At 38.6% G+C, this 20,871-nt stretch overlaps 1 protein-coding gene across 3 annotated transcripts in view; it reads right to left on the bottom strand.

The window, feature by feature from the left end:
* Positions 1-20,871, bottom strand: part of LOC149312328 (plexin-B2-like) — a 377,818-nt gene that overhangs the window by 33,744 nt on the left and 323,203 nt on the right. For all 3 annotated transcript variants that reach the window (XM_089524408.1, XM_089524410.1, XM_089524409.1), the window contains 8 exons: positions 20,073-20,243; positions 17,213-17,333; positions 13,870-14,082; positions 13,081-13,257; positions 10,114-10,250; positions 8,988-9,088; positions 2,109-2,338; positions 1,050-1,231 (listed from right to left, as the gene is read on the bottom strand). In XM_089524408.1, the coding sequence (XP_089380534.1) occupies positions 1,050-1,231; positions 2,109-2,338; positions 8,988-9,088; positions 10,114-10,250; positions 13,081-13,257; positions 13,870-14,082; positions 17,213-17,333; positions 20,073-20,243 (1,332 nt within the window). The remainder of the gene's footprint in view (positions 1-1,049; positions 1,232-2,108; positions 2,339-8,987; positions 9,089-10,113; positions 10,251-13,080; positions 13,258-13,869; positions 14,083-17,212; positions 17,334-20,072; positions 20,244-20,871) is intronic.

The following is a 20,871-nucleotide window of genomic DNA, read 5'->3' as shown; positions in this document are numbered from 1 at the left end:
TACCAAAGTTATCTATCAAGATACACATTCTGTCTCAGTTTCTCCTCAGTATTTTTCTTAAATAATTTTACCACAGTAAGCCCCCCACATCCCGAGATTTATTCTGTGCCATATTTAATGTTGATTTAAATATCTAAACATCTAAAATATCCATTGGGTACTTCCTATTTGTAACTGATATTTAAAAAAAACTTTACATATTTTCAAAATGATAATAAGAAGCAGGGCTGCACGTCTGACATATCCACCATATTTTGTGTTACAAAATAAAATATACAAATTAATTACTAAAATAAAATAAAAATAATAGTTTATAATAATTGCCAAAACATAAAGACAAATAGCTGGAACAAAATGATACTACAGACAAGAAATGAAACCAAAACCAAAACCAAAACCAAAGCAGACTGTGAAAATGGTGGAATATAATATTACATACGTTCAATGTTAATGAAAGTATACATATGGAATAATTTAGATTAAACCAATGGAAGTGTTCAATATGGAATTTATTAAAGCAGATTTTAGAGGACAAATGTCCCAAATTATGAAAGTCAATGGTTCTACTTCCATTATGAAATTTTGCTACTCTCTTTAGAATCCTAATTAGGCTCAGCCCTACCATTGGCAATTGCTCAGAGAGGCAGGAGCTGGGAAATGTAGAGCAGTTAGTAGTACCAGCTTTTCACCTTTGTCTTCTTTTGGAGGATAGATCCACATGTGTTTTGGCCTGATCTGTGGCTGTCCCTAAATTAGCTTACTTGACACAGGTGAGGTTGAGGCTAATGACTATACCAAAGTAGAATTCATCTGTTTGTTCTGTGTGTGGAGGCATGGGGGCTGTCATCATTTCTGGCAGTAGTACATCTTGGGCCAACATGAATTTAATCTATAGCAGCAGATCATCTTGTTTCATTCTCTGTGTGTCTCAGACATAGTTAAGGAGGGGACAAATGAATAGACATAATTAGGGGTAATCTGGTTTGTGAGCTGAAGGGACCATTGGGCAACTTCATTGGTAATGAGTTACTTGAAGAAATCTTCCCTACCTTCGGAGCATCAGTTTAGGATTTTTGGCCACAACATACTGCTCCATCAGCTCCAAAAACAATGTCCTCATGATGTCAGTATAGTATTCTAGTTTCCCATGCAAAGCCACAGTCAAGAGAGACGCAAAATATACTTTTGCACGGGCAGAAAATTCCCTTTGGTTTTCCAACGTGTGAATGAACTACACAGACAAAAACAAAAGACAACAGCTTGTGACTGAAATACAACTGAATTTTGCTCATATTATTCAGCCTGGAAACAGACTAATAAAATATAAAACAATGGGTCAAAATATATTTCAGAAGTACTGAATACAACTTTTGAAGTTTTGATCACAGCTTTTGTTAAACTAGTCCATTTTGCTTTTTTTTTTTTTACACATTTGTAACAAGACACCTCCTTTGAACAGTGAAATATTAAATGATATATGGAACGTATGTTCAGGAACCCTTCTGTTTCATTCTTGAATACCAGCTCTCTTCTCAAAGGAAGAAAATGCAAAATATACTGTGAAATGATCTCTTTCTAGTACACATCAGACTGATTGAGATTTTAACTAAATTATAATTCTGTATTTCTGCTGAAGTTAAAGTTATAAAACTAATTTCAAAAGCCAGAAACAGAGATTTTTGGTGCATTTTTCATACTAGAGGAGAGATTAGAAATGAGAGAGAGTGAAAACAAGGATAAGTCTAAGGTATAGGTCCCTTCAGTCTGCCTCAGACAGAAATTTTATATTTAATTAATTTCAGGTTTAAATGGATATGAGGAGCAATAGTTTCAAATACTGTATTGGCTAATAAAAACAGCTGGTGTAGAGATCAAAGTGGATGTACACATCTAATGACAGGACCAAATTAAACTGAATACCAAAGTCATCCATAGAGGAATAATAGGGAAATAATCAAAACTATGGGAGATTTTATTTACATCATGAATACAGTTTGTACAAGATGCTCGTGACACAACATATGTAGACAAATATTGGTTTTTGTTATCAGACAAAAAAAAGTAAGGCTTTCAAGGAATACAAAGGTGACCTTTTGTTTTCTACTCACAGTAATGAGAAATGATTTACTATTAAGCAGATTGGAGAATTGATTCAATGCCTGTTCCACGGTTGGCCGCCTAGCTTCAGGAATGTCCAATTTCCCAGTGATCATTACATCTTTTTCTCCATCTTTGGATGGAAGAAAGAAGACTCTGTCTGTATAGGTTTTGTAGTCCAACACAGGAATTCTGGCTTCATTGATATCATTCGTCTGATCTTCCATTTCTATCATTAGATCTACAACAAGGAACATTTTTCAAGCTTTAGTAGAAAATATAGTATTGATTCAATGTTTGCTGCACTGAAGAAAATAATAAAGTATTCCAATGTTACCACTGACATATTCTTTAAATATGTATTCCTTTTCATTTTTATTCATTTAGCAAAATCTGCATCTTACAGAGCAGCCTGTTTTCCCTATAGCAGAAAAGTTAACAAAACTATTTTCCTCTCATGAATTAGTTATAAGCACAAATAACCTTGAAAAGAATGTTAATTCTGTACACAGTTACCACTGGTGAATTGACTAGACTACATGTGAGTAAATCCGTTAAATATTCCACTCCTACATGTCAACCATCTACAATAAATATAACCTTTATCCGGTAATGGCACAGCATAAGAATGAGTTGCTGATATATGTAATCTCTACTTTGTTGTTGTTTTGTGCCTTTAAGCCATTTCCAACTTGTGGTGACCCTAAGGTGACTCTATCATGGGGTTTTGTAGGGCTAAGAGTGTGTGACTCACCCAAGATCAGCCAGTGGGTTTCCATGGCCGAGCGGGGCACTCAACCCTGTTCTTTAGCACTCAAACCACTACAATATGCTGGCTCTTAAACTCTACTAGCCCTAGCTATAATGTTCTAGTTTGCTCAGTGAGTTCACCTGCACATAACTAAGACTGAGATACTCTAGTCCTATCAAGCAATAGGAACTTGGTTGGCCTGAACTCTCCAGATATCTCAAGTAGGAAGCAAAGCTGTTCTCACAATGTCATGATGGTGCTTCTCATAGCATCAGAAGCTGGGAGGGCTCTGAGTAGAGGGGTACTCCCCCTCAAATGGTATTAGAGCTTTACACAGATCCAACTACTTCCTTCAGATGTCCTCACAGCTAGACACTACGGGCACAGGATTTCCCCCCGTTATGTCTAGCTCTGATAGTCCCTCAGCGCAAAACCCAGATCTAGAAGTACTTGACTTGAACCAGTCTCCTATGTCATATTCAGCATCCATTATACTGTGTTGGCATATGGTAATTATCAAACAGCAGAAACTTATAGATGTATGCATGAACAGTATCCACAGATAGCAGCAATTGCTACAAGTAGAGCAATATGTGGAGCTACTCCAGGTATTCAGAGTGAATTTACTCCCCCTAGTGATCAACTGCCTCACTCCACCTAAAAGTAGGATTGTCATGGACTTGAACAAAAGTCCCCAGGACAATACTCAACATCCATTATAGTGCGTTGGCACACAATACCTTAATATCTAATAGCATTTAATATCTGATAGCAAAAGTTTCATCTAGCTTGCTGATGTATGCAGGGGAACTGCTTCAAGTAGAGAAAGGTGTGGGAACCCATCCACATCTCTGAAGCCCTTGCCATGTCACCTCCAACTACACATGGCCCAACATTTGCACCCCATTCTCCCTGTTCAAAATCCTTCTGCTTTTGCATGTCCATGCAGAGATCAAACAGAGAAAATGTTGCCCTTTCTACAGCAGCCTTAAACAGGTTTGAAAAACCAAAGGAAGAAAATGTTCATTCTTCTACATTATCCCTAGCAATGGACATGAGGCCACCCAATATCAGGGTTGAGGCCACATCTTCTCCCATCAATAGCTGAGATCAAACATGTTTTATGTTTGAACCCAGCCATTAAAAATAAACTTGCTGGTCTCTGTATACCATCTCACTCAAACTGTCATTTCTGGTTCAGATGAGGCTGTGAAACAATGTTGGAAAAGGGGATGGATAAAATGAACAGACAGAAGCTGTTTCAAGTCCCCATAGAGAAAACGTGCTTTGAAAGTTTTTGCTTTGAGGGATTTAGTAACCTCCCATGTGATTATTATAGTGTGCTATAGGGCAACCTTTGAAATTGGTTTGGAAGTTACAACTTCTACAAATTCCTTGGTTGGAAATTTTTTCAGGGCAAGTTACAGGAAGCATGTACTAACATCTTAACTCACTTGGGCTCACTGAAGTTTAGTTCCTATGTACAAGATGACATAGGTTTACACAAAAGAGAACTAAAAACCAGTTACAATAACAAAAGTTTTAAAAATAAACTATTGTATTAAAAATAGCACTACATTAAAACACATTAAAATAATTTAAAACAACAATGAGAATAAAACAATGAGAACCCACACCCACCATTAAAAGACCCTTCTGCAACTACCAGTTAATTGCCAATAGCCTGCCTAAATAATAAAACAAGTCTGCTAAACCTGACGGTGCAATGACAGAAAAAGGGGACCAACTTTACTTTGTTTGGGAAGAGTTTTACAACCTTGATACAGTCACTGAGAATGTTCTCTCACCTTCCCTGCCCAGACATGCCTTTGGCAGTGATGGAATTGAAAGAAAGCCCTTGCCTAAGGATCTTAAAACTTGGTTAGGATAATCTAGAGAGATGTGATCCTTCAAACAGTCTTGACCCAATCTATATTTATGTCCCTAGCTTAGTGGAGAAAGACTATTTTTCATCCCATCCTTATAGAGGTCAGAGGGGACTTAAAGGACATGGGATCAAGCTTTAACCATAGTGACATCCCTCACTGGCAGTAATAATATCTCACTTGCAGGAAATGCTTCTTGCAAGCACATCTGTGTACTGTTTAGCCAACTGAAAATACATGGTAGATTTGGTTATGATTTTATTGTGAATTGCATTAATTTTGTTGTAAAGGCCACTTCAAGTACTATGTGAATGGGATGGGATGCTGCGCAGGAATATTTAAACCTAAAATGCTACTGATGTATAACTACATAACAGATTTTATTGAGAATGTGTGGGCTGGCATTCACTGAATCAGTTACTGTGCATAGTGAGGCAAATTGCACCATGGTGCTTCATCAGTGTTCATGAAATGGTAGAAAAATATTACAGACATCTCTGGATGAATAGCAGTGTTACAGAATTTGATAATCTATGGCAGAAATATACAATGTTCTGATATGAAATGAAAAAAACAAGAAAAAAATACTAGTTTTTGTAGGAAGGATCTTATAAAGCAAAGTGAGATTTTCATATGGTAGATACATATTTTTGCCACACTGGACTCAAATTTTGTTTCAAACAATTGTTTGTTTGGAGCTGTTGATCATGATGCAAAGTCCATCAAAATCCAATCTTGGAATGCACCAAGAAATTGCCCCCTAGAACATTCCAAACACTAGTAAGAAAATACAATGTGAGAAAAGAGAGGCTTGGTCATTTTTCACTTGGGGAGACTTAGCTGCTATTCCAATAATTTTGCCTTATTATTCACTTTTCCTCCTTCTGTTGTTATTGGCTTGTAATATTAATGATAATAATTACAATCTATAAAGGAACAAAGATCAATACCCAACAGCAACATGACTGTTCTGTTGGCAGGCAGGAAGGAAGGTTGTGCAGTTCATCAGCTATCGCTAACAACACATTGGGTTAATCTAAGAGCATTAAAATTTTGACACAGGGCACAATTACTTTGTCACCTTACAAAGCCATTTGAGCTGCAGGACTCCCAGTGTCCTGACTGACTAGAACACCAAGTTAATTAATCTAATGGCCTCCTGTTTCAGGAGTTTCTATTGACTCTGTCACCGATGCTCATTCTCTTTAATCCATCAAGTTCCCTATGTTAGAGAGCTGAAAGGCTATGCAAACAGTATAGCGAAACAGCTGAGTGATCAGGGCAAAAGAAAAGAGATCAAGAACTATCAGCTGCATTTCCTAAACTCTCTTCATGAGACTTGTCAGATGTGGGGATCCAACCTAAGCAATTCAGGTTAGTACCATTTTTCTCACCCATGAAAGTCTATTAGCAAGAGATTGCTGCCAAGATATGATACGGGGCTGGCAGTAATGATAAACATATGCTATTCTTCTCCTTTGTGTCTGCATTTCAGTAGCCATTTTTATTCAGTCTTTTGTGAATACCTTCTATTGCTGTTTTGAGAAAAACCCAAAGTTCATATTTCCTGGGAAATTTAACTTGTTGAGGCTGTCTAGTATCAGTCACAGCTAAACTTTAGAAATGGGTTCACTACAAAAAGGACAAAATCCTCAACCTATTTCACGATGAACTTTGTTAATTTTGTGCAAGCTCACATAATACAAGTGTGTATTAGAAAGGGTGTATGTAGAAAGCTTATGTGAAACATTGCTCATATTCATGTACTACATTTTCAGGCATCAGGAACATCCTAAGAAACACAAGCTCCATGCTTGAGTCATAAACCACAAAATGAGAATTAGCATTCAATGCTACTATCCAAAGTAGCAGTCTTCCACTTTTCCTTTTTTTTCATTAGTAGCCACAAACAAATTACCCAGTTAGGGGTTTTTAATATATTTTATATTTTTTTTGTTTAATTGTAATTTCTTGGAGACATATAATCTTTTCTTGGCCAAATAGTGAAAAATTTTTGCTACATTTTTTGAATTTAATCCTTTTGTATTCCAAGATCCAATTTTTAATGCCATTTTAATTTATATTCCTCCGTTTTCTTCTTCTTCATCACCACTTTGCCTTACCAATCCTGTTTCTTCCTCACCTTCAAAGAGATGACTGAGTTAGTGTGTTTCAGTATAAAAAAGGAAAAGAAAGGGGGACTTATCTAATTTTATTTTATTTCATTTTAGCATGAATGTTTGTGCATTTTAGTTCACTGCTTCAGTTGTACAGATGGATTACAGTCTTCAAGACATATAGAAGTTTATTGCACAGGGGCTCAGGGAATGGTCTGAGAACAGAATGGAAGGTGCCAGGAACAAATGTGGAATGAGTGAGGGATGCATTTTACTGCACACAGAAGTCCCTCATTGGTTCCGTTCCATTTCCCATCTGTCCCAGAGGAGGCAATTTTTGAGAACTGTTCAAAACAGTTCTCAAAGATCTCCTCCTCTGGGACGGACTGGGAATGGAAGGGCAGGGCAGGGAACAGAATGAGTGAGGGACTTCCTTGTGTGCAGTAAAATGCGTCCCTCACTCATTCCATTCCCTTCCCGGCCCCTTTCGGACCGTTCTCTGACCGTGCTGGGAACCTGTGCAATAAACTCCATAGTCACAGTTACATAGCTGTAGGGGTGGCATAAGAGAGTAATAGGATGCAGAAAGATTTAAATTGTAACTTGTAAATTAGTCTAAACTTCTGAACTACTTTACACCTGTCTAAACTGGGAGCAGACTTCAGAGACAAAGCCATGTTAGTTTGGAGTATCAGTGTGGAAAGGGATCTGGTAGCAGCTTTGAGATCAACTGTGCAAAGAAGTTGTAGTATATGCTACATCTGAGGAATGATGCATCTGAGAAAGTAGACCAACTGGCGAAACAGACCATCCTAAAGATGCCCCTGACAAGGCCGGATTGGGGCTGTGGCAACTGCACTCTGCAGCCCCAATCTGCCGCAGCAAACACTCCTTTTTTGGCAGCAGAAAAGCTGGCTTTAGTGGCTTCTTCCCAGCCCTGTGGTGGCTTTCTGGAGTGTTTGAGGCTTGCGTTGTATAACTGTCATGCCCCCAAGACATCCAGAAGCCAGCCCATGAGTGGGTAGCCTGGTGGCGTGAAGCCGACTTCTGGGTATCTTGGGGATGTAGATCACATGTACGCCAGCCCCCCCCCCCCCCCCCAAGCCAGCTGGAAGTCAGCTTTTTATGCTGGTCTTTTCCAGCTGCAAGTCTATGAAAACTTATGTTACAATGTCTTTTGCCAAGTTAGTTTCAAAGGTGCTACAAAATCTTTTGCATACCTGTATAAACTGTCTTCTGCATAAACTAGTTACATGAGTTCAATTTTCTGACATTTTCAAACTGCTCTTTCACCTTGTTTTGAGTTTTCGGATCTTAAGGAGAGGACTTTCTCTTGGTCCTACCACCATCACAATCACATTTGATGAGGATGCATGAGATATCCTTCTTAGTGGCAGCTCCCATGCTATGGAACTACTTCTGATGGGATGCCATCCCACCTGCCCATTGCTCTCTTTCTACTGGTAGGAAAAGCCCCTTTTGACTTTTAACTGATTGCTATCTTTTAGTGGAGAATGCTATATTTTCATCCATGTTGTTAGTTTTAAATATTTTAAATTACTGCATAGCTATGCATGGGTTTATATCCTGTAGATTAAAAAATAGGAAATTTCACCGTTAAAAAGTACAAAATACAGTGACATAAATAGGTGTGCTCTGTTCCTTCCAGTCACTGCATGCAGGTGATTTGTATCTTTACTTCTATTTCCAATCTTGGAAACTCATTCCCTTCCTGAAAATGAAATTATATTTAGATTTTTCTATCAACTGCAACGCATGCTTCAAAAATTAACAGGTTTTTTACTCTACTGAAAATTGATTCACAGAAGAGCAGAAACCTCTTCAGGAAAAAGATGTATGGCTTTTTCCCTACAGCTAAGTTAGGTCCTGGTACTTAATATTGTCCATGTACATTTAAAATATGCTGTTATTTTCTTTATGCACATTCTTTTTATTGATGGCCTTTGGATCTAATTGCCAGAAGAGTACGCAATACGTACGTCAACATGGTATAATCAAAAATGGTTGTGCCTTCCACAAATTCTCACAAGACAGTTTAAGGAAGACAGTAGCAAAGCTTGAGCACATCTTGTAATTTCTCTGGAGGGCTCACAAGAAATCAGACATCAGTCATACCTGTAAATTCCTTTTTGCACCGATCTCTGACGCTTTCCTCCAAGCCTTCAAGTTGTGATTTAATTTTTTCATATTCTCGTTCTGCTTGTTGGCTTTTCCGTCTATAAGGAATAGAAACAGAGAATATAGAAAAGTTACAGCCTGTAAAATATAAATCATTTTACAATACTACTGAGCAGAAAGTCAGAGGAATATTTGGAACCACAGTCTTTTCCCCTCTCACAATAATTTAAAGTGAAAAGCCAGAGAAAGAAAAAGAAAGTAAAAGGCCCATTATGCAGGCTGGCATAAAATTAACCTGATTATATTGATTTCATTGCATCAGGGACTGTTTAAAAATCTACACCAAAGGACTAAGTATGTCAATGTTCTTTATTCAAAAGAACACTATTGCTGCTGGATGAAGTTGCCATATAATTACTACTAGGTCTTCCTTTACTTGTTCATGATGTTGGACTAAGGGCTGTATCAGAGGTTAATTATTTTATCAATATGGTTCTTAATTCCTACATGTATGCAGCTTTCCAATAATGAGACAAGTATAAATTGCATTTTAAGTTGCACTACCATAAGCAGTATTTACTGAGCACTGTCTTTCTGAATATGATTTCAAGGCCTAATCAACATGCACATATCCATATAAAAGGGAAATATACATTGTTTTCATAGACAGAATTGTATTGTGAGCATGTAGTATCTGAAGTAAGTCAGAGGGCACAGTTGTGTTAAAACACATGAAAGTAGAAAATGCATGAAGATTTCAGCAATGTGGCTCACATTCTAGGGTTATGATATCTAAACAGTTCACCCATCTTTTAAGATAAGCAGCTTCCCTTGAGGTATACTATGCTGTACCTATATCCCACTCCTCAACCTTCTCTTAGCATGTACCTCTGACTGCATGCTATATAGCTTCACAAACAATGGGTATATCTGTGATGTTTGATAAAACAGAAGAAATATAATATTATTTTTCACAGAGAAAGTGTATATGTTCCATTTTAAACAAAAGTGACAGCAAGTTTTCAGATTTTTTTTTTTTTTTGTATTTCTCTACAGAATCATTTTGCTTCACCATCAGTTTTTGTCTCTGGCATTTGAGTAATGTCTGAAAGCCATATCTTACCTGTAGCAATAGACTGAGATGAAGATAAAGGCCACCATAGGAATAATTACCAACGGTAAGATCAGGCCCAGTGGTGCATCACTCACTTGGGTATACTCCACTCTTCCAAGGACCCATTCTTTGAAGCCAAATTTCACCTAGATAAATCATTGCACTTCATAAAGCTATCACTCAGAATCGGACAAAATTATTTTACTTGTGAATTATGATGCTTAGTTCCATGCCTTTTGGTCTACTTAAAGAAAATTAGCTTCATTTCAAACACCTACTTCATCCTAGACCTAGTGCAATCCATTCAAATTTGAAACATACAAACTGTCCCACGAGTCTCAAGTTATTCCAAGCACCAAACTTAGGTGAGGAGTGAGCAACTACAGTCTGGAAGGGAGAGGCTTCTCTAGTCTATACAAGGTAAACTCCAATGTTTAATGCTTCAAACCTTTTTCAAATTGGTGGCAGTTCTAGTAAAATCACTAACTTTGTGACTATTTCAGCTCTATTGGAACACATTCCTCAATTTTCAATGATTTCCCTCATTTTCATTGGTCTCAATTTACATTAAACACAACTAGGTTGTAAATTGAGACCTGCTCAGGAAAGAAAAGAAAAGGAGAAAGACAAGAAGACAACCAATTTCTTGCTGGAGAGAGTTTTCTAAGTGGACTACTACAAAGATGAATGCCCTTTCCTTAGAAGGTGGTAAGGAGCGGAACAAAGCTTCAGAGAGTACATAATGCAATGGGTAGGAAGAGTTACATGAGGCTTGTAATCCTTCAGATACTTAATGTATGCCTCAGCACTTGATCTGAATAGGACAACTCCCCCAGAAAGCTCACCCATTTTATAATGTGACAACAGTTACCTGAACTGATGTTGCTTGCTATATTTTTCTGTTGAGAGCCATATTTACTTATCTCTTTTTCAGGTGGCCCTGCCAAACAAAGCTGGATGGGTATTTAGAAAAGGCAGGTAGCCATGTCATCAGTAGATATCTATGCCAATGAAACCTTCCTGAGAAAGGGTTATTTGGTTGACGCCTACATTATGCTTCTTTTGGTACTAGGCATTTTCATTCTCCCAGACATTAAGAGTTATCCTTTGTGTTTTTAAATCACAGCACTCTTTCATTTTGTTGTTTTAATTTGGTTTTAGATTCTGTAATTAATTTTATTCTTTGGTGCTGGTATTATATTGGTTTAATTACATGTTATCTTGTCTGTCTGTCTGTCTGCCTGTCTAGCTATCTAGCAGTTTGCATATACTGTAAACACAATATACATTTTACCTGTCTGCCTTAAAGCTTTGTACACTGCCCAGAGAACTACTGGTTGCTAGGCAGAATAATAACAGAATAAATACAGAAATCACTACACAGATTTTAATAATCTAAATAATAGCCAGGATCCAACTGGGTACTTCTATTGTCTCCTGTATCAGAAATACTATTTTCCTCCTACCTTCTCCATCACCACCTCTCATTCTAAAAGCCTACTCTGGAGGACTGGGAAACTCTCTGACACACCTTTGCTGCTTCATCAAGGGCAGCATCAGGTGAGGAAGAAACTCCTCATTTGCTGATGTTAGATATAGATATGGAAGTAGATCACTAGATCTTCAACAGGAACAGCCAATTCATTAAAAGAAATATCAAATGGAATCAAGCAGCACAACAATTAGGTCCCAAATGTTCTTAAAAAGTACTAAATTTTGACCATGCGTGATAACATTAATTTCACTGTTTTCTTTTGCACAATGGCTTAGCTGAGATGCATGTCAAATTCACACTAAATCTGGACAAGGGCTGGATTAAGACAGTTTACTGACCTAAGTAACATCCTTAGCAATGCAAAAGATTTACCAAGATTAATAATAATAATATCAGACTCTATGCTGATCTTCTGAAGCTCATAAAACAAGTGAGTGGAAACTGTGCCCCACCTTACGTTTGTGGACTGCAACTGCTATGATCCCTCAGCATTGGCTAAGATTGATGGGAGATGCAATTCCAAATCTGAAGCAGCCTTCCACTGCTCTAGAAGTCAGAACTGAGGAATGTATTCCAATATTACATAACCACTTGGGGTTGAAGGTACAGCCAGAATGGCCTTCAATATGACTGAATGCATGTCAAATGACCAAGAGAGGTCAGACCTTAGGGGTAAGAAAGCAAACCTTGGAACTACTCATTTTGTGCATGTGTGTATGTGTGCACACAAAGCTCAATAAAATAAAACTAAATTCTGCTGCAGAGCCATCACTGTAGCAAACTACAGGTATGGTAGTCCTGAGTTGTCTTCTGTATCCAGAGACAGTACATTTGAGTAGACTACATCTGCTGCAGCCCCTACACCACCACCACCAACTGCCTCTGCTATGCAGAGGTAGCTGTTTCTTGAGTGACTGACTCTGGATTTCCAGAACTAGTCTTTGCAGGAGGATGATAATAAATATCAACATGAGCTGTGTTCTGACATAGGCAATTTTCCTAGTCAACTCTGATAATGCAGACTTGAGGTCTGGTGCAATGGGCAGGTGACTGAGCCTAAAAAAAAACCCCAAAACACAATCCCTCTCTACTGCCTTTCTTTCCAAGGAGCTGTGTGCAGGTGTACATGCAAGTGCTTTTTTTGCTTGGCAGACAAAGTCACACAGCTACACACTCCAGCATATATCAAAGATTTAAACAAGAATTAAAACAAAGTGTGTCCCTCAAGTGTGTCCAACTGGAAAGTGCCCCCCCCCCCCCACAAGCTTGGCTGCAATTGCATTATTTGTCTATATTTTGTAAGACGTGGAGTAGCAAGTGGCAGAATGGTTCTTCTGCAAATGCTCTGGGGAAGCACAAATTATGTTGTTCAGGGGGCTCTTTATTAGTGTCACTTAAAAACAAGATACCCTCAGTGCTACACTGTGTGTGTGTGTGTGTTTATATATATATTGTTGAAAACATAGATGAACGTGACATACAATGAATTCTGGCAGGTTATTAACTGTATCTCTCTTCTGTCTTCGTTTGGGTGGGGGCTGCTCTTCAGGTGGTTCACAGTATAAATCCTTCTCAGTCAGGGTTGTTATGTTGCAGGGTTCCTCCCCCACAAATGCACGAGCCTCATCCATCGTCATAGCTTTGTTCAGATTACTACCCTAAAAAGAAAAATGGAACACAAAGCCATTTTAGTTATTGGCTTATTTTGAGGTGTGGGGAAGGGAGGATACACGTTGTATGATTAATACATTAATCTTTTGTATAGTTTCATCTGAAAACAGAGCTTGGGTTGAAAGCTACAAAGAAAAGATAATACTCTTAAGATAGGTAATACACTGAAGTGTTCTACAATCTTTTTTATGCAAACTGTAAAGAACAAAGATATGATTGGCCTGGATTTACAGCATGCAATACCCTACCATTACCTATAGCAACAGGAGATGTGAAAGCATTCAAAGGATGTTAAAGAACTGAGCTAAACTCCAGAAATCAGTGGCAGATAAGAAAAGGATGCCACTGATTGCAAACAAATTACAGGAATTTCTAAGGATCCCTACAAGGCAGCAAAAATCAATGCGTTTCTTCCCCTCATGTCCTCACTTCGTACCAGTATTTGAAACACTAAACAGATTCAACAATCTAACCACATTCATCAGTTTAGGTTAAGAAACAGAAATTCAAAATATCAATAAGGGGAAACAAAATATCATTTTTTTTTAAAAAAGAAGTCTATGTGTGGGCAAGGGGAATAATTTTCCTGACACACTTACCTTTGCATGAATAAGTTTATTGACCTCCTTTTTGATACCATCAGTGAAGTTTTCAAAGGTTGGATCAGCAACATATTGGAAGTCCCTTTCCACCTCATGACCATCCATTTTAATAAGTATAGTAATTCTATAGTTTTCTGGATCCTCCAGTACTGGTGGAGTTAAGAAGACTATTGCAGTGTCATTGATTTTTGATATAGTTTTTCCTTCAAACTAAAAAATAAAGTAAAATGGGAGTATTCAACATTAGTACTTAAAATTGTAACTTTCGTTTATCACCAAATAAAGCAAACCCAATATGTAAGTGGTTAATCTCTCTCTCTCTCTCTCTCTCTCTCTCTCTCTCTCTCTCACACACACACACACACACACACACCCACACCCACACACACATATGAGAAAGCAAATATTTCTGCTGCTAAAACATGTGAAATGTACTTGTAGAATTTCAAATATCTAGTGTTGCTTAGAGTAAAAACCAACCAATTAATCTTATGGTTCTGTTAAACTGATTTTAAGCTGACAAATCTTATTTTCTATACCTGTAATAAAAAGTTATGAATTTTTAAAATTACTTTTACATTACAATAGTAAAACGAGATGAAGCAAGATAGAAGCAACTTTCTGCTTACCTCTCTGCATGACATCATAATACTTCTGTTCTCTCACCAGAGAGAGACAGTTGTAAAACCATGTCGTTTGCCAAACTTTTTCCCCCAGAAAGAGAAAAGGCACTCGGGAATAGAACAGAAACTTCAAGGGTATGTGGAGCGGAAAACAGAAAGCCGCTTCTATGCCACTGCCTCTCATCTTACTTTTGTAATGTGATAAGTCTCACAGTAAATATCTCTGCTAGAGAAATTAACAGGCCTTGCAGATTGCCCCTAAGTGGCAGCCTGCAGCTGCCTCGCACACCACGGCCCTGATCTGGCCTTTCCAGGGAGCAAAAAGGAGCCGCATAAAGCAGCTCCTTTTTGAGCCCTGGGAAGGGCATGATAGCCACGCTGCCATAGCTTTAAGGTGCTCCTTTGGGGCTGTGTTGTGTACACGCAGCACTAGAGGAGCACTGTGATGCCATCCGCCATGTGGAGTGACATGTGGCATCATGCCGCCATGGGGGTAAAGTCAGAGCATGCGTCATATGGATGCCACACCCCAACTCTGCCCCCAGGCTGGACTTAATAGTGGGTCTGCGCAGCCCCCAAGTCACACCCCAAAATCAAGTTACAATACTAAATTTTGTTGTTGTTAACTGCCCTCAAGTTGATCATACCCATGGCGACCCTGTGGATGAGACATCTCCAAGATCCCCTGTCCTCCCTACTCTGCTTAGTTCCTGTACATTCATATCCTTAATAGAGTCGATCCAGCTAGCATGTGGCCTTCTCTTTCTAATTCCCTCCACCTTTCCTTATTGTTTTTTCTAGTGAGTCATGCCTTCTCATGATGTATCTGAAGTGTGGCAGCCTATATTTTGTCATCTTGGCTTCCAGAGAAATGTCTGGCTTGATCAGCTCTAGGGCCCATTTGTTTGTCTTTTTAGCTATCCATGGGATCCTTAGCACTCTTCTCCAGCACCAAATGCACTGATTTCCTTCCCATCTTGTTTCTTAACTGTTCATCTCTCACATCCATAGGGAATACAGTGCCTTGTATGATTCTAGCTTTTGTGCTCAGTCAACAACTACAACAACAGATTTTATTACGGTCGTGGGCCAGTATAAAAATAATATAAACATTATATAGATACATAAGGAAATAATGTACAATTATTAAAACAAATCAGAAACAGAAACAAGGAAATCGGAACTGGTCTCTGCCAACTAACATCAGTTGTTACCAATCATCTGTGAGCATGTTTTACATATAATGTAACAAAATTCTGCTATCTTAAGTATAACATAGTTTTTTGAGGGTTTTTTTGGGGCTATGTGGCCATGTTCTAGAGGAGTTTTTTCCTGACGTTTCGCCAGCATCTGTGGCTGGCATCTTCAGAGAATGCTTGCCTAGAAAGGACTTGGGTATATATATTGTGTGACCTGGAAAGGCAGGAGTGATTTGCATGTGTATTGTTTTGTTGCTAAGGTCAGGCCTCAGGGTAGGAGGGTCTGCAAAAGAGGATTAGTGTCTGCTTGGCTCATTGCATGATGATTCAGTCTGATTTTGTATTGTATCTTTTGACCGTTTTTGCCACATCTCTTCTTAGTATGAAAGCCACCCCATTTCTTCTTGTCTTTTCATGCCCTGAGTAGAATACTGTACTTCATAGTTCTCTGAATCAAAGTGGCCCATTCCTGTCCATTTTAACTCAGTCACCCCCAGTACTCCTATGTTCATGCATTCCATTTCCATTTTTTATCATGTCTAGCTTCCCTTGGCTCATACAGTTCACCCTTCCCTTATGTGGAGGATCCATTCCGGACCCCCCCTCCCGGGCGTAAGGGAAATTTTGTGTATGGTTAAGCCCCATTTAAATGAATGGGGCTTGTGCATGCAGTGGCACGTGCATTATTATCCTTTCCGGGGCATGCTTGCCCGTCTTCCAGCATGGCTGTGTATAGCGCAGGCACACTGTATTTCACACATTCCATGTCCCTATTTTATGTGCTGTTTCGGATTGCATTTGTCTTTCTGAGCATGCCTATTACTTGTCTCACCATCTTTATTTCTTCCTATTAGTGCTCTGATCCTGTCTGTGTCTCACTTGGTGTCTCATCACGGGGTCTTCTAGGTAAGGGGGATACACAAAGAGGGCTACTCCCCTTCTCTGTGCGCAATGCTAAAGTGATAGCTATGGTGTCACCGCTACTCTCTCACTTTAGAGACACCCACCACTACTGCTGCTGCCAGTAGCTGTTCTCCTCCCTATATCATGCCTCCAGTGTTGTTTGTTAGCTTCCCTAACCTTCCCCTCTTGTCTCTGTTGTCCTCCTTGTCCTGGAGGGTCTAGCACTCCTTCAGGGGCTGGGGAGACTGACACCCCCCCCCCCCCAGCTTACTCCTTTGTCTTTTCTGTCCTTGTCCTGGAGGGTCCTTCTTCAGGGACCCTACTAAATGCCAATTGTTATTAAAAGTCTTTGCAAAAGGACTTTGGATATGACTGGAAACTGAGGTAATTGCACACATTTCGGGGCATCTGGGATTTCCAACATTTAAACATGCATGATAATATTTTGTGATAACATTTCATAAATTTAGACATTTTTTATAGAAGCATAAGCATTGCAAAATATTTTCTGAAGTTCTGGCTATTTAACCCATTTTATTTCAGAGGTCTTTGGATTAGCACTTGTTTAGGCATTGCATAAATTACATTTCTTTGCAAAGAAATACAAATGTTTACCTTTTGCAGCTCTTCTATCTCTCTCTTCCTTCTTTTAGAAGATGTCTTAAATACAACTTCCACAAAAAAATTCTGAATTATATCAAAACCAGCTCCAACTACAGTAATATTACGTCCACCACTGAAATACAAACAAGCAAACAGCACCGTGATGTCTACTTCTGTTTATGTTCAATCTTTACATTACAGTTCTGTATCACATCCTTTTGTTAGAAGACAGAGAGCTGGAAGAGACAAGCAGGAAAAAGTGGCTCAATCCTGCTCTTCCCAAAAGCAGGTCAAAAGCACACTGCCTGAATGGCCCACTCCCAATGTGGGCTGAATACCCAGGGCCAGACTTCACAGCATGGCATCATGCCACACCAATGTGTAATTTTTTTTGTTGCTTCCCCACCATATATGTGCACCATCGCACAAACACACCACCTGTGACCTCCAAGTACTTCCCATATCCGTCCAGATGCCATCCTATTGGATGGCTATCCCTTTGATTGGCCACACATTCACATGTGTGATGCTCGCTGGTGCATTGGTGTACAAATGATACATTGGCAAAGCACAATTATGGAGGCCCCCCATAAATGCCCCCTTCACCCCCCTTCACACCTGTTGGACTATGTGGTTTGTGTATATTGTGATTACATCCATTGGAGTGGTCACACTTTCATTTCCTTGCTTTGCTGCAGCCCCAGACTTATGTTGGCCCACGAAGATGCATATTTTCCACCATGAGTCAGACTATCCTGGCTCTTTTTTGCTCCAGTTTTCAGCCTCAGAGCGTGGTTTCAATCAAGTTTCCAGCCGCTTTAAAGGCATGCGTCATCTAAACGCCTCACCTTCAAAGTGGCTGAAAACCACTTTATATTGCCCATCTGTTTCACCCCGAAGAGAATATTAAATGCACATTAAAGACACAAACAATATTACTAAATTTTAGCCTCCTCTGCTGCAAAAAAGGATGTTTAAAAATATCATTTCCCTCCAGTTCTGATACCTGTCCCCCCTCCCCCCCCCCCCCGGTTTTTAGCAACATTCCCTTGCTTATTAAAGTATATTTGGCCATTTATGCTCTTTTGAAAATCCCTTCAGACCAAATGGAAGTAGACTAATGTGGAAGTCCTCAGAATTGTGATATATGAGCTATGATTAGTCTGCATGAACAAAAGTGTTTGGTCTTCTTTCTTGTGACAGATAATTATGCAGTGCACACACCAAAGAGACAGACCATTAGAGAGTCCTTTCACTTTGTGTAGACTGCCAGAATGTTTTTTTTTTTGTTAGCTGCTAATGTCAATATACATTGGGGTAGGCAGCTCTTAAAAAAAAGTGGTAGATAGATTTCTTCAATGAATCAATAAATCAGCATGCTGCATGGCTTGTTTTTTGTTCCACTTTTCTTAGTGTAATTTTTTCTTAAAAATAAAAAAATATATACATCAATAAGCCATGTTGCTACAAATTAATGGAGTTCAACTAATTATGGACCACAGACACTCCACCTCATCCTGCGTGCTCCTCCTGACAACTGTTAAACACACTGTGCTATGGCACATAGGTTGAACTGCTTAATTTACTCAGTTGTGGTGAAGTTATACAACTTCATTAAAAAGTTCTACATTTACATATGAAAAACAGCTTGGTGCATGTAACTGCTTTAATATTTAAGAATCGGTGAGATTTCAGGCAGACTGTTGTATAGACCACTTGCTTTTTCTTTCCCCACAAGTATTACTATGAGCTTGTTAAGTATTTTACTAAGTCTGTAGAACATTATTATTATTATTAACCTTTATTTATGAAGCGCTATAAATTTACACAGCACTGTACATGCAATCTTTTTAGTTAGACGGATCCCTGCCCTCGGGCTTACAATCTAAAAAGACATGACACAGAAGGAGAAGGGAGTGGTGGAGGGAAAGGGTAAGAGGTCTAGCAGTTCCTCTGAAAGAACAGACTTTCTTATGCACAAGAAACATTACCAGCAGTTCCAACAAACATATACAGGTTGTCCCCAAATTTGCTGTTAAGGCCGTGACTTTGATAAGACAGCACACACAATTTAGGAAGAGGTCAGAAATCTTTAATATTGGGATGAACCGACATAGTGGTAAAATAACAAGCCAATAGCTTCTGCCACTCAGATGAATCTTGCAATTCATATGATCATTCACTGATGGCTTGCGTTTTTAAAAATATGTTCAAGACAACTGAATGTTTCTGATCTTATAAAATCAAATTCTGAGGGTAATGCAAAAATTTCATGCAAAGCCATAGATGTCTAGTATAGCACACATTTCACAAATCTAGTCTCTGGCATTTCCAGGTAGGAATGGGAAGACTCCCATCTGAAATCCCGAGGAACCACTACCAAACAGTGCAGACCAGGGATGCTGAACATATGGCCATCTAGATGCCCATATGTTTAGCAAATGGCCACTTCAACTACTGTACCTATACCATTCTTCACCAAGAGCTATTATGTCTAGAAGAATCTGACTAGAAGTATTGTGTCAATAAATGGACCAATGGTCTGGTTCAGTTTAAGGCAGCTTCTTATGTGAAGAGTGAAAAGTTTACTTTTTGATAAAATCAAATCCAGTTTGTAGATTAGTTACTTCATTCTTTCATATATAAAAGAAATTAGTCATATTAACATCTTATATATTTGACACTGTGTTCTTAAGTGGATGAATAGAACTCTGCTTTACTTGAAAATAATGACTTCCATTTTAGAAGATACAATTATGTTTCATTTATTGTGATTGCTCAAACTCATAGCAGTAGTCATCTAATAGCTACTATGCTACTATTTGAATTTATTAAAGCTGAACACATCTTTGTAACAGAAACATTTTATTACCTGCGAATGCTGGCTTCAGGGGTGATCTTTGTAACTGTAGGGTTTTCAGTGTAAGTAAACCTTTCATTTGTTATGGTTTTCTGTGTACCTCCATGCCATACTGTTACAGAAACAGGTCCTTCCTTGTTATTCGGACCAGTAACACAAACTATTTCTTGCCCAAATTTGATGCTAAGTAAAAAAATAAATAAATAAAAGGGGAGAAAGCAAAAATGATGTTATAAATATAAGCAACAAAACTATATTATTGTGTAAAAGATGTGTAGCTTCCTTTTTCTGCTTGGTTCAAGACATATCAACATCACTTGATCTGATGGCTAGATAAACATTAAGATAAAATTAAATGGGATTACATTTATTGGCTTATCAGGGCTACAGAAAAGAAAGAGGGAATTAGGATAATTTGGACCTTTGACACATTTACCAGCATTCAGCACTGGCTGATGACACAAGCCAAGCATAAAAAGGAGAAGGAGAACAAGCATTTAAATGGAAGGAATGGCCATGGATGTTTGCTTTTCAGTTTATGACCCAGATATATCACCATTTTAGGCACTGGCTAAGTACTGACAGGTAGGCAGTGCAACACTGTCTTTATTCACTTTCAGGTAGTCATTATTGGAGTACCATGGTGGTTCTAAGTCACCGAGTGACTTTTAAACCTGCTTGCCTTCCAGATCTTATAACAAGTGGGCTGTGGATTCTGTTATCAGAAACAGTCAGCAACACTGGAAAATCTCTGGCCACAGGACAATTGAGCGTATTCCAATTCACTTCTGCTCTGTTTATATTCCTATAC

This window comes from Sceloporus occidentalis, unplaced genomic scaffold, assembly GCF_023333645.1.
Source record: "Sceloporus occidentalis isolate IW3139 unplaced genomic scaffold, rSceOcc1.0.p SCAF_5, whole genome shotgun sequence".
NCBI lineage: Eukaryota > Metazoa > Chordata > Lepidosauria > Squamata > Phrynosomatidae > Sceloporus > Sceloporus occidentalis.
The sequence above is the reverse complement of the archived record's forward strand: the minus strand, read 5'-3'. Positions and strand labels throughout refer to the sequence as shown.